This window comes from Panthera uncia, chromosome F2, assembly GCF_023721935.1.
Source record: "Panthera uncia isolate 11264 chromosome F2, Puncia_PCG_1.0, whole genome shotgun sequence".
In the NCBI taxonomy this organism is placed as follows: Eukaryota; Metazoa; Chordata; class Mammalia; order Carnivora; family Felidae; genus Panthera; species Panthera uncia.
The window spans coordinates 59,898,701-59,915,224 of record NC_064812.1 but is presented as its reverse complement, the minus strand read 5'-3'; the positions used below and the strand labels follow the sequence as shown (position 1 = coordinate 59,915,224).

Here is a 16,524-nt window from a genome sequence, read left to right as displayed (position 1 = left end):
TTTTAACATTTATTTATTTTTGAGAGAGAGAGAGACAGAGCATGAACGGAGGAGGGTCAGAGAGAGGGAGACACAGAATCCGAAACAGGCTCCAGGCTCTGAGCTGTCAGCACAGAGCCCGATGCGGGGCTCGAACTCAAGGACCGCGAGATCATGACCTGAGCCGAAGTCGGCCGCTTAACCAACTGAGCCACCCAGGCGCCCCTCTCCCAGCAATTTGTAATTGTGCATTCTGTATTCAAACTATCCACCCAATGAGAAGGGAGAATTAGTATATATTTAGGCAAGAATAGTAAGGTCCCATACATAGAGTAAGGGCACACTTTTACAGATGTTGGTTGCCAAAAGAGGAAACATAGTAAGCCACATTGATGTATGTTACTTGTTTTTGTGCAGAAGATTTCAAACCAGCTTCACACATCTCTGGCCCCGATCCCACCTCACATTCTACCCTCTTGTATGTTGGCCTTACAAGTAAGCTAGTAATAAAGAATATGACAGATTTTTTTTTAAGACTGAAAATCTTTGCATGAGGGGGCATTATATACTATGTATTCTATTGTTTACCAGAATATTCCATTAGATAGTGACCTCTGCTGGGAAGAAGAAATATATCACCAAAGCTGACAAAATAAGTAGTCAAATTCATCTCTTTAGTCAAGGAATTGGTTAATTTGGAAAGGCAATGCTGGCCAAATCTGTTATTAAGAATTGTTAAGGGGGGCCCTGGATGGCTCAGTTGGTTGAGCATCTGACTCTTGATTTCAGTTCATGTCATGATCTCATGGTTCATGGGACTGATCCCCGTGTTGGGCTCTGTGCAGACAGCATGGAGCCTGGCTGTGATTTTCTCTCTCTCTCCCTCTCTCTTTCTCTCTCTCTCTGTCTCTACCCCTCTTGCACTCTCTAAATAAATAAATAAATAAATAGGAATTGTTAAGGCACAACTGTGCTCTGAATATCTTTATTTCAAAAATGATTCTATGAAGTATTTCAAAGTTATATAGTATAGAAAATAATATAATAAACATATACCTGTCACCCACCCTTATCAAATCTTAACATTTTCCCATTTTTTAAGTAAAATAATTACATATATGTGAGGCCTCTTACATCCCCCTTCCTGAAAACAGTTCCTTCCTCCCCTATCAAGGGGGCATTACTTAGTATTCATCTTTCTCATGAATTTTTTTCTCCTTCATATGAAAGTATCATATATAATATAGAGTGTAATGTGTGGCAGGTTTTAAATTTTTTATAAAACTGGGATTTTATAAAAATGGGATTACACACACATTTCTTTCTGAAATTTACCCCTTTCTGCTGGTTGAATTGTCCTGTTAGTGTGATCTTGTCCCCCTCCCTTGGGGAAAAAACCCAAAACACTGAGACTTAAACTGATAAGGAAAACGTGATTCTTCATAATAGAGGTAGGTAAGATAATTTCTAAATGGATTCTGTACAACAGTGTTTGAATATCAGGACAAAGGAGAAAACCAGGGGGAGTTAGTATTATTGAGCACTTACAATATGCCAGACAGCATTTTAAGTGACTTCTTTGGTTAAGTAATTTGTCCTCATGGCAACTCTTCCTCCACTTTTCAAAGGAAGAAACCAAGGCGAATAGAAGTTACCTAGTTTGTAGGTATCAAGTAGGTCACACTGCTGAGCTGCAGGCCAGGAGACCAACCCCCCTCTGACTCTCTGTTCTGAACTCTGATACGTAGATAAGGCTTATAAAGAATTCTAGTGTACTACTGATGTGGATGCACTTGATTTCTACCACGTTCCCTTCCTTGTGGCTTTCTGAGACTCCCAGCTGGGCCCCAAAGGGTGGTGACAGTGGCTCTCTTCTCTCTATTCTGAAATTTAACTGGCCAGAAATTGAGCACCCTCTTGCATGCAAAACCTCTCCCTTGACATGAGAAAAACTAAGATTGTGATCCCTTGGCATGAGAGAAGCTAGGATTTGTTCTTGACTCCAGCAACTGGGACTTCAGAGGAGTCAAATATAACAACTTCTCTGGATCCACTCTTTTAAGGCAAAATATTATCCTTTTCCATTTGAAATAATCTTGTTGTGAGAAAGAATAATTTAATGTGCTGTGACATCCTGAGTCATTAAATAGGAGCGTCTAGCAGTGCTATGCACTTATTTGCAAAAGTTGATATGCATGAGAGCTTTTGGCTTTAATTCTTCAGCAGAGAGAAAGGGGAAGTAGACCTCCAGGCCTAAGTAAAAGTGACAAAGAAAATCGACTCTGGTTCGTGTCTGCTCCCCTAGAGGGAGACTTCTAGGGATAAGCGGGAATAGCATGGGGTCACAGTACCCGGTTTCAGGTCCTGGGTCCTTATCTTATTAAGTAGCTAGCTCACTTACCAGTCATGGGTGAGTTAACAATCCTCTGTGCTGCAGGCCCAACCTCTATAAAACCATAGGATCATAATAGTATCTACCTAATAAACTTGCTGGAAGATTAAATGAGACCATGCATACAATGCCCTTAGGAAAGTCCCCAGCACCCATTAAACATGCAATAAATATTAGGTATGGTTGACACCAACATCATCATCATCATCATCATCATCATCATCATCAGTATCTAGCTGATGGAACTTGCTCTGACCTCCTGAAGAGAAGAAAGGGGGTAAGGACAGAATTGGAAGGCTCTGGGTTTTTTCTGAATACATGCAATAAATCTTAGAGTATTATTTAGTACTTAATAGCTGAAGTTTTCAAATTCTATAAATCTCAATGGTAAGAATGTTTTCTATTCTTTTGGATATCAATTTCTTCTAGTCATGTCTAAGAAAACTGCAACATACATTGACTCAATAAGTACTGATCGAACACCTACCATGTGACAGGGATTTTTCTAAGCATTAGGAATACAGTAGTGGACAAGACAGACAAAATATCTTCCCTCATAAATTTTATGTTTTAATGAAAGAAACTGACAAAGGAAAACCTAAAATACAAATACGATCAGTTAGTGATACATGCTATGCAGAGTATTGCAGATGAGAGATATTTAGATTGGTCAAGGAAAGCTTCTCTCAAGTCCCAATAGTTTATTTTTGTATTGTTTCCCTTGCCTCAAGAGATGTATCTAGTGTGGCCGATGTCAAAGAGGTTACTGCCTGTGTTCTCCTCTAGGATTTGAATGGTTTCATGTCTCACATTTAGCTCTTTAATCCATGTTGAATTTATTTTTGTGTATAATGCGGATGGAGCTGGAGGGCATTATGCTAAGTGAAATAAGTCAGTCAGAGAAAAACAAACACCGTATGAATTCACTCATATGTGGAATTTAAGAAACAACAACAAATATGATCACAGGGGAAGAAAAGATAGGCAAACCAAGAAACAGACTCTTAACTACAGAGAACAGATGGTTAGCAGAGGGGAGGTGGATGAGGGGATGGCTTAAATAGGTGATGGGGATTAAGGAGTGCAATTGTTGTGATGAACACCAGGTGTTGTATGTAAGTATTGAATCACTAAATTGTACACCTGAAACTAATATTAGTTCACTGTATGTTCACTGGAATTTAAATAAAAACTTAAAAAAAAAAAAAAAGAAAGCTTCTCTGAAGAAGGTGGCATTTGAATGAAATGGGTTACCAAGAGATCTATGCAGTTATTTGAGAGAACAATCAGGTCAGAGGGAACAGCAAGCACAAAGGCCCTGAGGCAAGAGTGAGTCTGGCTTAATTAAGGAATAGCAAGAAGACCAGAATGGTTACAGCAGAGTGAGCAATGGGCAGAGTTTGCAGGAGCTATGGTTAGAAATATAAGTAGAAACAAGGTCATATAATGCATCTTAGTCCTTAGTGAGAAGTTTGGATTTCACTCTAAGAGTGACCACAAATTAGGGGTGCCTGGGTGGCTCAGTCAGTTGAGCGTCCGACTTCAGCTCAGGTCATGATCTCACAGTCTGTGAGTTCGAGCCCCGTGTCGGGCTCTGTGTTGACAGCTCAGAGCCTGGAGTCTGCTTCGGATTCTGTGTCTCCCTCTCTCTCTGCCCCTCCCCTGCTCATGCTCGGTCTCTGTCTCAAAAGTAAACACACATTAAAAAAAAAAATTTTTTTTTAAAGAGTGATCACAAACCATTATAGATTTGAGCAGGTGGGAAAACAAAAGATTGGGGTAAAAGCAAAGAGATCCATTGGGAGGCTACTGGGGTCCAAATGAGATGATGACTACGTAACTGAAGGTGGAGATGAAGACGATGGTTAGTCGTCACAGTCTGGACCTATTATGAAAGTAGAGCTGAGCCAAGCTATTGAAGGACTACAAGTGTTGTGTGTGGTAAAGAAAGGAATTAAGGATGAAGCCTGTGTTTGGGGCCCAATTAATTAGCTAAGTGTGTGGAACTGCCATTTACTGAGGTGTAGGGGAGGAACACTCTTCTCTCCTAGTTTCTTTGGCTGTTCTAATAATTAAATTGACGTAAGGCAGATTAACAGGAGAAAAATGTAATCTTCTATGTGCGGGAGCTCACAAAAATAGGACAGAGAAGTGACCAAAGTGGGCATCTTTTAGACAAAGAAATAATAAATTTGTGAAAAACTGACAAGACAAGGAGTTTGGGCTTGATGGAGGAAATTGATAAAGAAGTAACAAGGTTTGTTTACACAGCCTTCCTGGTCCTGAATTCCCTATCTCTGGCGACAGGGATACCTCTTACCCTCCAGGTGCAGGAGGGTGCCCTTCACATGGGAATTTATTTCCTACTTTTAGGGGAACAGAGAAGGGTCAGAGTGTCCTTCTTGTACCAGCTGTTTCTTAAGTAACTTTAATTTTAAATAATCAATATCAATCAAAATAATATCAATAATCAGTAATCAAAGTGGCATATTTTAGGGTGGCCTGCCCTGAAACCCATCAGGGGGAAGATGAGGGGTGGGTCTTGTTTGATAGAGTAGGGTTATATACAGACTTGTCAAATTTAGATGCATGCAATCCAAGCAGTGGTATGGGGTAGCTCAGCAGAAATGTTGGGGAGGGAGACTTATGTCTGAATCTCAGCAACATCTAAATGACCTTAAACAACAGGAGGAAAAGGGGCACCTGGGTGGCTCACTTGGTTAAGCGTCCCAATCTCAGTTTCGGCTCAGGTCATGATCTCATGGTTTCGTGAGTCTGAGCCCCACATAGGGCTCTGCACTGACAGTGTGGAGCCTTTTTGGGATCCTCTCTCTCTCTCTCTCTCTCTCTCTCTCTCTCTCTGTCCCTCCCCTACTCACGGTTCACGGTGTCTCTGTATCTTTCAAAATAAATAAATAACCTTAAAAAAATAAAACAGGAGAAAAGGAGATCAACGAGAATGAATATAGTGAGAATCAAGAAGAGGTTCAAAGCTGAGGATGAGGTTTTTCCAACATTTAGAGTTTAGCAAGACATGGAATAGCCAACAGGAATACTGACAAGTGGCTAGTAAGTATGAGGAAAACTAGAAAGGGATGACAGCCTGCAAGTCCAATAAAGAAAATGTATCAGGAGGAGGGTGTGATCAATTGGTCTGTGATGTTGAGTTTTCCATAACTCTTAGGTATCACAGAATAATCTTTTTTGTTTGTTTTTGTTGAGAGAGAGAGAGGTGGGGGAAGGACAAAGGGAGGGAAAGAGAGAGAGAGAGAGAGACAGAGAGAGAGAGAGAGGGAGAGAGAGAATCCCAAGCAAACTCCATGCCTGGTGCAGAGCCCAACACGGGTTCCATCTCATGAACCGTGAGATCATGACCTGAGCTTGAATCAAGAGTTGGACACTTAACTGACTGAGCTACCCATGCACCACGGGTATCAGGAAATAATCTTAATAGCTGGTATCTGCATATATCTGTATGGCAGTTTACAGTGGCAAAGCATGTTTGTTGGTACAATAATTATACAGAACATCCTGTGAAAAATGAGTGCAATGATCAATTATGAGACATGCTGTCTGTGATGTTTCACTCAGAAGTTCATAGTCCACATTAATGCATGCATTTAGTGTGTGGCTCTGAGAAGTTAATGGAAAAGAAAACTGCTACCTTTTTTAAAACCAGGAATTTCCCAAATTGTTTTTTTTAATTTTTTTAATGTTTTTATTTATTTTTGAGACAGAAAGAGACAGAGCATGAGCAGGGGAGGGGCAGACAGAGAGCGAGACACAGAATCCAAAGCAGGCTCTAGGCTCTGTGCTGACAGCTCAGCACAGGGGGGGCTCGAACTCACGGACCGTGAGATCATGACCTGAGCTGAAGTCGGTCGCTTAACCGACTGAGCCACCCAGGCGCCCCTCCAAATTGTTTTTTTAATTGAGATTTTGGGGAGTAATTTATAAGCAGTAAAATCCAACCATTTTAGGAATACAATTTTATGAGTTTTTATACAATCATGTAACTACCACCACAACCTAAGTGATTTTAAATCACAAATTGGGCCAACGTGGAATGTCTCTAGCTCCACTTTGGGAAATGTTTATTGAGGGTTTGTGAACATTTGCACATATATTATCCCACTTAACCCTCATGCCAGTTCTCTGAGCTACACAGTGATGGGGTTCAGGACACACTACCCCAAAATGTGGCACCTGGGCACGTTAAATATCTTAACCTTAAAAAGTTTTGTGTAAATGGCAGAACCAGGAAGGTCACTCTGGCCTCCATCACTCTTTTTCCCTGAAACAGGCCATAAAACTCCCATGTGAAACGTACCCTCCCTATGCCAGGAGGAGGGAAGACATCACTAGAGACCAGGAATTTGGGGCCAAGAAGTCTATATAAACAAACCTTGTTAAACTAACCTTTATCTTCCTAGACACTTCTTCACCATTTACTACCTCTCGCCCAAACTTCACAAAATGACTGTTTCTTCATCTAAAAGGTATAAAAGCTTCCTACTCTGGTCACTTCTTTGGCTCTTCGTTCTCTTGTGGAGGCTCCCCTGTACACGTAAAAATTCAATAAAGTTTGTATCATTTTCTCCTATGAATCTGTCATTGTCAGTTTAATTTTCAGACACAGCCAGGGACCCTAAGAGGGTTGAGGAAAAACTTTTCCCCATTTGCGTACCATTATTTCTCTATAAGACAGAGAAAGAAAGAGGCACAAAGAAGTAAAGAATCATGCCCAAGGTCTCACAAACCTCCTCAGTGAAAGAGGTAGATTGAAACAGATCCTCTTTTCACTTGGCACAGTGGGAAAATAACAGATAAACCACCAACAACTAGGACTATTTACTGAGTCCTTGATTCATCAAGCATCTCTTTAAAGCAGGTGCCGTTATTCTTAACCTTTAGGAGTTAAGTGTTAAGGGGTTAATCAGTTTGCTCAAGGGTAAAGAGTTAGAAATTAGTGGAGAAAAAATTCAAATCTAGGTCTTTCTGAATTCAGAGCCTGAAATCCCAGCTGCATCATACTGTGCTGTCCTATACAGTAGCCACTAGCCATATTTGGCTATTTGAGAACTTGAAATGTGGCTACTCCAAATTGATATGCGTGTAAATGTAAAATATACATAGAATTTTGAAGACACTTTAAAAATATAAAATATCTCAGGGATTTTTTATACTGATTACATGTTAAAACAATATTTTGGATATATTGAATTAGATAAATTATCGTATTAAAATGAATTTCATAGGTGGCTCAGTAGGTTAAACATTCGACTTTGGCTCAGGTCATGATCTCATAGTTCGTGGGTTTGAACCCCGGATCAGGCTCTATGCTGACAGTGCAGAGTCTGGAGCCTGCTTCAGATTCTGTGTCTCCCTCTGTCTCTGCCCCTACCCCACTCATGCTCTGTCTCTCTCTTTCAAAAATAAATAAACATAAGAAAATAATAAAATGAATTTCACCTCTTTTTACTTTTTAAAATGTGTCTCCTAGAAAATTAAAAATATGTAGCTCATACACTGCTTTAATAAATAGAAGCTGACCAAACAATTTATTTCTTAGTGTTGCAGTCAAGAGATTTCCCCTTATTTTTCCATCCAGGGTAGAACACATCACCAGATACATTGTTTTATCCAAAGTTGGTTTGTTTCTGGAGGAAATAGTTAGAAACAGGATTCTTCCTCTGGTCCCCAGCTGTTTACAGTCATTTTCTTTTGCACCCACACAAGTTATTGCTTTCACTTTTGGTAGATTCATTTTTATTAAAAATATTAGCTAACCAATGACTTGTTAAAGACATACACCAGAAGGTTGCTTTTTTTTTTTTTTTAAATAAAGCAATAAAATACAATGATCATGGGGAGTCAATACTGGACATCCAGCATTTAACCCACTGCATTTCCTTGCAGGGTGAACTAGCACCTGGGTGATGCCTGCATTCTGTCAGCCATGTCGCACGCTAATCCTGAAAAGCACATAATACATCCTAAAATATCTCAAGGGGTTAGAAAGATCTTCTAAATATTTTTAAATCACTAAAGAATAAGAATTGCCTAAAATATGTTCCTTCCTGAAACCTGCTTCATTTTAGTTCTAAATATTCTTTTAGTCCTTGATATTAATTTGATTCTGACTAAGGAAGAAGTCTTCATAAGTAAGAGTGTGCTTCTTTACTGGAATTATAGTGTATGTATATATGTATATATGTGTACACATATATAGTACATATATATGTGCATATGTGTGTGTATGTATATGTGTATGTATATGTATATGTATATTTACACATTTACATATAGTACCCACTACCTCCAAGTGGAGTCGAAATCTGGCACTTACCTATTATCATTTTATTTGTGTGGTTCAGTAGCTATCAACCCTGTTTCTGTATTGGAATCAACTGGGGAAATTTTGAAAAACCCAAATGTTCAAACCTTGCCCCTAGAAATTCTGATTTAGTGAATATGAAGTCTCCGTCAGCCCAATGAGAAAATCTGACGCACAACTGAGGTTGAGAACTATTCGTGAGGACAGTAAAACTAGTGTTTTAGGCTCCCTAAACTTACTTCTTTTTTTAATAAATATTTATTTATTTTTGAGAGCATGGGAGAGGCAGAGAGAGGAGACACAGAATCCGAGCAGGCTCCAGGCTGTCAGCACAGAGCCTGATGCGGGGCTTGAACTCGAGAAACACAAGTTCATAACCTGAGCCGAAGTCAATGCTTAACTGACTGAGCCATCCAGGCGCCCCTCCCTAAACTTACTTTTAAAAAAGAAACTAGTTTGCACCCAGATCTCTCTTCTGTCCTCTGTGCCTGCAAGGATACTAAGCACCTCTGCTCAAATTTCTTACCAAAATCTCTTTGGCTTAGATGCTTTCCCTCAACCAAACGCCTACTAGGGTTTTTATAAGCATCACTCATTAGTCTGATGTTTATGTATGGTGGGTGTATATGTGCATGAGTGTGTCCCAACTGGACTATAACTCTTTAAGGAGAAGGATAACATCTTTATGTTTACCACACCCCATTTTAGGCAAATGCACATCACACACCGGGTACTTAGTTTAAAAAAAAAAAAGATGTTTCAAAAGTACCTACAATGATCCCCAACTTACAGTGGTTTGACTTACAATTTTTCAACTTCTTGATGGTGTGAATCAGTGGAAGCCATACTTTGAATTTTGACTTTTGATCTCTTCCCACTAGCGGTATTTGATAAGCTACTCTCTCACGATACTGGCGGCAGCAGCAGGCTGCAGCTCCCCGTCAGCCACATGATCACAAGGGTAGACAACCAACATACTTACAACTGTTCTGTTTTCCACTGTCAGTACAGTATTCGGTAAATTGCATAAGATATTCAACACCTTCTTATAAAATAGGCTCTGTATTAGATGATTTTGCCCAACTGTAGGCTAATGTAAGTGTTCTGAACACATTTAAGGTAGGCTAGGCTATGCTGTGATGTTCAGTAGGTTATATGTATTAAATGCATTTTTGACTTACAGTATTTCCCACCTATGATGGTTTTATTGGGACATAACCCCACTGTAAATAGAGCAAGGTCCGTAAGTAAGATCATGATGTGCTCTTAAGAACATCACAAAACAAATCAAATCCCTCCCCTAATAACAGCCCTTTAACTGAAGATAATTGTAGCAGTTATGGATCTCAGTCCATACACTCAAGTTTGCAAGAAACATAATCTTCTAATATTACCCACACTCATGATTTTCTCCCCACTCACCGATTCCTTCACCTCAGACTACTAGAATCCATCACCTTGAAAGCAGTCCCGAAGGAAATGATACATTATGAACTTTCCTGCCAGAAAAAAAGAAAAAAAGCACCATCTCAGAATGTTTACGAATTACGTAAGTTTTCCTGAAATGCCATGTGTTTGAATTATCTATCATACCATTAAATTAAATATGGCTAAAATGTTTTTGGGACTTTATGTATTATAAGTTTTATTGTAGGTATTTCATACTTATTACAGCTGAGTTTTCTGATCATAGTGATGTCAAAGTATTATTTAGAGGAACAAACCTACCATCCATGTTGTTGTTGATGGGCAGGTTTAAAAAATTAAGAAATTTTTTTTTTTTTCTGAGAGACCTCCTCCTCCAGGCTATTTTCTGGCCCACAACCCAATAAAACTCTGTATTACTGACTTTCTGTTGGGATAAAATTTTAAAATAACTTTTGACCCACCCTATTAGGCCAGCGCTTCTTAAATTCTCTTCAGTGAAATACCAGCAAGGGAAGAAGACAGAGAATGCAGTATATAGCTGGATGTAGCCCCAAACTAAAATTTTGTTGCTGATTAGGATTAAATCTTAATGAAATTCTTCACCTCATTTCATTATACACCATTGCTTTAAATAGTAAAAAATGTTTCACTTCCCTGAATCTTTCAGTAAATTGATGCCATAGAAAAATATGTTTACTTTGTGGCTTTGAATAAATTGGCGATACACCTAAGAATAACCCTTAACTCCAGCTGGGAAGAAGAGGAAGCTTGGAGGAAAGGAAGGAGAAGCAGGCTCCACGTGAGAGCCTTGCATGGCAAAAAAAAGTTTCAGTTTGGAAACCCAGTGTTTGTTTGCTATGTTCATAATGTACCTTAACCCTTACTCCCTTAGATCCTGTTCCCCGTTGTTTGCAAGCAGGACTTACCTTCTATAGGGCCATTAGAGCTTGAAGGTGCATTCCCGTCTGACTCATGATTCTCTTTCCAGATAGTACAAATGCCCTGCTTTTCCAGCTAATATTGAGCACTTATTATGTACCTGGTTTCGTTTTAAATTCTTTATATTTGTCAAGTCTTTTAATCTTCCCAACAAGCCTTTGATGAAGCTATTATTATACCCAATATACAGAAAAGAAAATTGAGATATAATTCCTTCAAGGTCACCCAGCTAGTGGATAACTGGTAGGGGACATTCCAACCTAGGCATTCTTAACCGCTGCAATATTGTGCTTTAAATGACAACATTTAAACTGTGTGTAAAATTAAAACACATAAAGGATAATGTTGGATGTGTTATAAAGAGAAAGGGTTTTAAAGTAAACTTTTTATTCATATTGAATATTGAAACGTGCATAAATCATGTTCAAAAGTAACTACATAGAGAAACAGAACATAACTAGAGGCCCTCCCATCACCTCTTATGCTCTAAATTTCAAAGTTCAAAATAATCATTCACTTAGTGTTGTACAAGCTGAACTCTATATCTATTTAAGACCCTAATTAAATTCATTTCCATAGTAATATACTCTTTCTAGAGTAGTGATCCTCAAAATGTGGTCCCCAGACAAGCAACCTAGCATCATCTGGGAACTTGTTATACTTGCAAATTCAAGGACCTCCATCCAGACCTACAAAACAGAAACTCTGGGCGTGAAGCTCAGCAATTACGTTTTAACAAGCCCCCGAGCTGACTGTGATGCACGCTAAGGTTGCAGAGGCTTGGATGTAAGTCCGTTGTAACGGTTTTGGTTGGTGATCACGTATTGTGTTAAGTGAATACTACCGCCTAAAGCGTTAGGCGTGGATAACGGTGACAAGTTCTAATCACCTACCTTTTTGAAGTACACTGCGGGTAAAATGCTTTCTATTTTAACTAACCGTGTTGCTGTTGCCGTCAATGTTGCATTTTATCAGGAGTATAAAGCAGGCTCCTCACCTCCTAACCTCACTAGTCGCCCAGTCCGTAGTAGTCCAGTTTACCAACAAAGCCCGGCAGCAGCGTGGCGGGGAATTCAACATCCTGAAGCGGGAGCAGGCCTCGGCTAATCAAATGCAAGGCTTAAGTCGCTCGCCCACCCTGGCGGTGTGATTGGTGGTTTCCCGCCGGCGGAAGAGACCTTTCGAGGCACCGCCCAGGGCCCTCCCGCACTAGCCAATCGTCGCTCGGCGCCTGGGGCGGGGGCGGACTCGCGCGAGTGATTTAACATGGCGGAAAATGGTGTCTTGGCGGCTCCGAGCCCGCGGGGGCGTGCGGATGGGGAGGACGCGGAGCCCCCGGAAGAGCGAATGGCAGAAACGCCGAGAGATGATCAGGAGCAGTTTGAGTGCCAGGAACTGCTGGAATGTCAGGTGCAGGTGGGGGTCCCGGAGGAAGAGGAAGACCCGGGCCTAGTGGCCGAGGCCGAGGCGGTCGCTGCTGGCTGGATGCTCGATTTCCTCTGCCTCTCTCTTTGCCGGGCCTTCCGCGACGGCCGCTCTGAGGACTTCCACCGGACCCGCGACAGCGCAGAGGGTGAGTGCTGGGCGCGCCTGGTTCGGGGCTGCGCTGAGGCCCGGGGCGACGACGCGGAGCGGGGCGGGAACCTCTGCGAGCTGTCAAAGCCCAGTTTGCAGCGCAGTACCCCTTGGGGGGGGGGGGGTCGGGGGACCCGGGCTGCTGCGGCGCAAGACCCGAGGCTCTGAGTTGAAGTTGGTTCGAATCCCGCACCCGCCTGTTTGCAGCTTCTCAGTTTTTCTCAGATTCTGTTTTTCTCTTCAGTAAAGAGAGAATTAGAATTAGACCGCCATTTAGAATTGATGCAGGATCAAACGAGTTAAAATGTATAAAATTGCCCAGCGTCTCAAGTCCTTTTTCTCCTTTGGCGCTTGTATTTGTTGTTTTTATCGACTCAGGTATTCCTGTGATGGCATTTATTAAGCGGTCACAGTGGCCTCCAAGTGACCCAGGCATCAGTGTTTTCTATTAATTTGTGAGCTTTTTATTTTTTTTAATTTTTTTTTTTTAACGTTTATTTATTTTTGAGACAGAGAGAGACAGAGCATGAACAGGGGAGGGGCAGAGAGAGAGGGAGACACACAATCTGAAACAGGCTCCAGGCTCTGAGCTGTCAGCACAGAGCCCGACGCGGGGCTCGAGCTCACGGACCGTGAGATCATGACCTGAGCCGAAGTCGGACGCTTAACCGACCGAGCCACCCAGGTGCCCCTATTTGTGAGCTTTTTAAATCTCATTTGGCTTGGTTGCCTGCAGAATGAAAGTAACTGTCAATGAAATTTACTGCCTGCACAACACAGTCTGTAAGCGATGGACAAAAACAGATTCAGAGAAGACTGGCTTTTTCAATGAGAACAGAAAGATACGCTGGTATTTAATATAAAATTAAACACTTCAGAAAACAGTATCGACACATTTCATCTTCATGGTCATCCCGTAAATTAGGCAGGTAATCTTAGTTTATAGAGGAGTGGACTAGTCAAGCAGTCTAAAGTGTTGGTAGGTTAAAAGGAATGTTCCACACCTGTGCCTTATCTTCCGCTCCAAGAACCTTTCCATATACTGACTGTGTCAGATGGCACTAGAGCCATGGTAAATTACCATTAATTAGAAAGTTAAATCCTGAAATGAAGCCAGTTCGTTATACTTAAAATTATTTAAAAAGTCCACTTTGGGGAGAAAGGTAGGATTATCTGTGTATTAATGAATTTGAGTTGGAAACATTAGTATCAGCTCCTGTTTGGCTCAATACAGGCATAAATGGCGTTAAGAAACATCATTCATTGGGTAAATTTGCGGATTAATTGGCTTTATTAAACAATTTCATGAATTGGGCAGCATCCCACCCAGCCAAGCAGGGAGGAGGTTGGAGAAGTTGTACAAAATGGAAGATTTTTATAGGAAGGAGGGCAGGGCAAGAAAGTTATAAGCAAAAGAAAAGGATTATTCCAGTCTAGGTCCATTCCCTTTAGGAGGAACAGCAGGCGTCTTACGCAGATTACCTCATCTTTCTTTGGGGGATGGAGAAGGCCCATTTGGCAGACTTTTTGGCTCCAGTCACAAAATTCCTACCAACCGGTTTAGACTATTTGTGGAAGGTTGAAAGTGCAGCCAGATTTGGTGGTAAGCCCAGTTTGGGGACTTAGCCAGAGTGACACCATTTTGGGCCTGTGGTTTTCTTTTAACAATGATTACATATAGAAATGTTTATGCATATTTCTATACATGTCTAGACACAGGTTAGTTATATATATTCATTTACTTATTCTGTTAGACGAAAGGGCACAGAAGCAATGTAACCCTACGTAGTAACCTAGCACTGGAGGCTTGGTTTCTAATACCATTCCTTAATAAAGGGAACCAGCGCTCTTTGGAGAAATGGCCTGAATCTGACCCTGGGACAGGAGATAGGACAGATGAACCTGGAGCATCTTGTGCCAGAAAGTAAGGAAGTGCTAACAGCAAACCCCCAGACAAAAAGAACTTTTGGGGGTACAAAGGGAACAGGAGCCAGCTGTAAGAGCTCCCAATGGCCAGAGCAACTCGGGCAAGAAAATAGTTTGAATTCTAACCCGAAGGTAAAATAATTATCTGTGAGCCCATACTGATGTAAATAAATGATGGAATAAATAAGGAGATGAGATAAGAAAAAAATCTCCTGCAGAAGAATTCCAAGTAATTTATGAAGCTACTATGTCGTCAAGGAGGTGAAACCTAACACCCCACTCCTTAAGTGTGGGCTGTGCAGAGTGACTTTATTCTGAGAAGTACAGTATGGCATTGGGGGAAGGATAACTTTACAGTAGAGAAGCCTAACAAAGATTAATTCACACCTAGGTCATCAAGGTCAACAGGAACGGTGACAGTTTGGCATTATATATACTTTATATGATGTATTGAATATGGAACTTTACCTCTTTGATCTTCCTCCCAAAACTTCTTAACTCCAATCAAATTGTGAGAAAAACATCAGACAAAGCCCACTACAAAATATCTCAAAACTGCCAAGGTAATCAAAACCAAGGAAAATCTGAGAAACTGTGATGATGACTAAATGTAATGTGTCCTGGGTGAATCAGCAGAAAAAAAAGGACATAAGTAAAAATTGAGGTAGTCAGAAAAGACCATGGACTTTAGTTAATGATGTATTAATATTGATTTATTAATGTAACCTGTACCATACATATACAAGATGTTATTAATAGGGGAAAGTGGGGGGAGGGTATATAGGACTTCTGTCTTCACAATAATTCTATAAATTGAAAACCTTTCTAAAAATTAAAGACTTCCTAGACTTTGAGGTTCTAGGTCAAGACCCAAGGAATAATCTAGGCCACCTCTATTATTTTTAGGATCAGGGCACAGAAAGCCAGAGAGAGTAAACTATTTTTTAAAGTTGCACTGCTAGTCAGTGACCTATAAATTGTGAACATAGTGTTGTCTCTGTATTTCCATTTTGACTGAAAGGACTTCCTTTTATCTTTTATAGAATTTCATTTACTTTTCAAAACTTTTCAAAAACACACAACTCTTGATGCTTTCTAGAAAATTCTTAGCTCTTTCATTCTGACTCACAATTATTCTCACACCTCACTTAACTTAGGCCGTTTCCAGACTAGGAAGCAGTTTAAGATAATGATTAAGAGCATGGGCTCTGGGGGGACACCTGCGTGGCACAGTCCATTAAGCATCCGACTCTTGATTTTTTTCTGCTCAGGTGAGGATCTCGGGTCAGGTCATGGGATATAGTCCGGTCTCTGGCTGACGCTGACAGCAGAGCCTGCTTGGGATTCTCTCTCTTCCTCTCTCTGCCCCTCCCCTGCTCACTCTCTATCTCAAAATAAATAAATAAACTTAAGAAAGAAAGAAAAAAAGAGCATGGGCTCCAGAATAAATTGTCTGAGTTTGATTCCTGGCTCTGCTACTTTATAGCTGTTAGACCTGAAGCAAGTTACTTACCTCTTGGTAGGTCAGTTTTCTCATCTTTTTATTTGGGGTGGGGGGCAGAGAGACAATGAGAGAGCCCAAGGAGGGATTCTCCTGTTTGTCAACACAGAGTCTGATGCGGACTCGAACTCAGGAACCATGAGATCATGACCTGAGCCAAAATCAAGAGTCAGACACTTAACCGACTGAGCCACCCAGGCGCCCTCAGTTTCCTCGTCTGTAAAGTGCTGATAATAGTATCTACTTAAGAAAGTTGTTGAGAGAAACACATGAACTGATCGATATAAAGCAAGGTTTCTCGACGGCCTCAATACTGTTGACACTGTGTGTTTGCACCACATGATTCTTTGTTCTGCATACACACGAGAGTGGAGGGGGGTGAAGGTTAGGGTTCTCCTGTGCTTTGTAGGACGTTTAGCAGCGTCCCAGACCTCAACTACTAGATGC

The 16,524-nt window shown here is 40.8% G+C and overlaps 1 protein-coding gene and 1 long non-coding RNA gene across 10 annotated transcripts in view; one reads left to right on the top strand and one right to left on the bottom strand.

Moving 5' to 3' along the window:
- LOC125924618 (uncharacterized) overlaps positions 1 to 12,158 on the bottom strand; it is a 53,756-nt gene extending 41,598 nt beyond the window's left edge. The window contains exons 1-2 of one of the 2 annotated variants that reach the window (XR_007458487.1): positions 12,073 to 12,158; positions 10,131 to 10,207 (exon numbers count right to left, since the gene is read on the bottom strand). This is a non-coding gene — a long non-coding RNA (uncharacterized LOC125924618). Of the gene's footprint in view, positions 1 to 10,130; positions 10,208 to 11,968; positions 12,043 to 12,072 lie in introns of those variants that run through there. The other variant, XR_007458486.1, reaches the window with a different exon arrangement.
- A 101-nt stretch (positions 12,159 to 12,259) lies between these two features.
- The window catches only part of TERF1 (telomeric repeat binding factor 1), a 34,187-nt gene continuing 29,922 nt past the window's right edge, over positions 12,260 to 16,524 (top strand). For all 8 annotated transcript variants that reach the window (XM_049633271.1, XM_049633270.1, XM_049633269.1 and 5 more), the window contains exon 1: positions 12,260 to 12,648. In XM_049633271.1, coding sequence (XP_049489228.1) covers positions 12,342 to 12,648 — 307 coding nt within the window. In that variant the 5' untranslated portion in view covers positions 12,260 to 12,341. The remainder of the gene's footprint in view (positions 12,649 to 16,524) is intronic.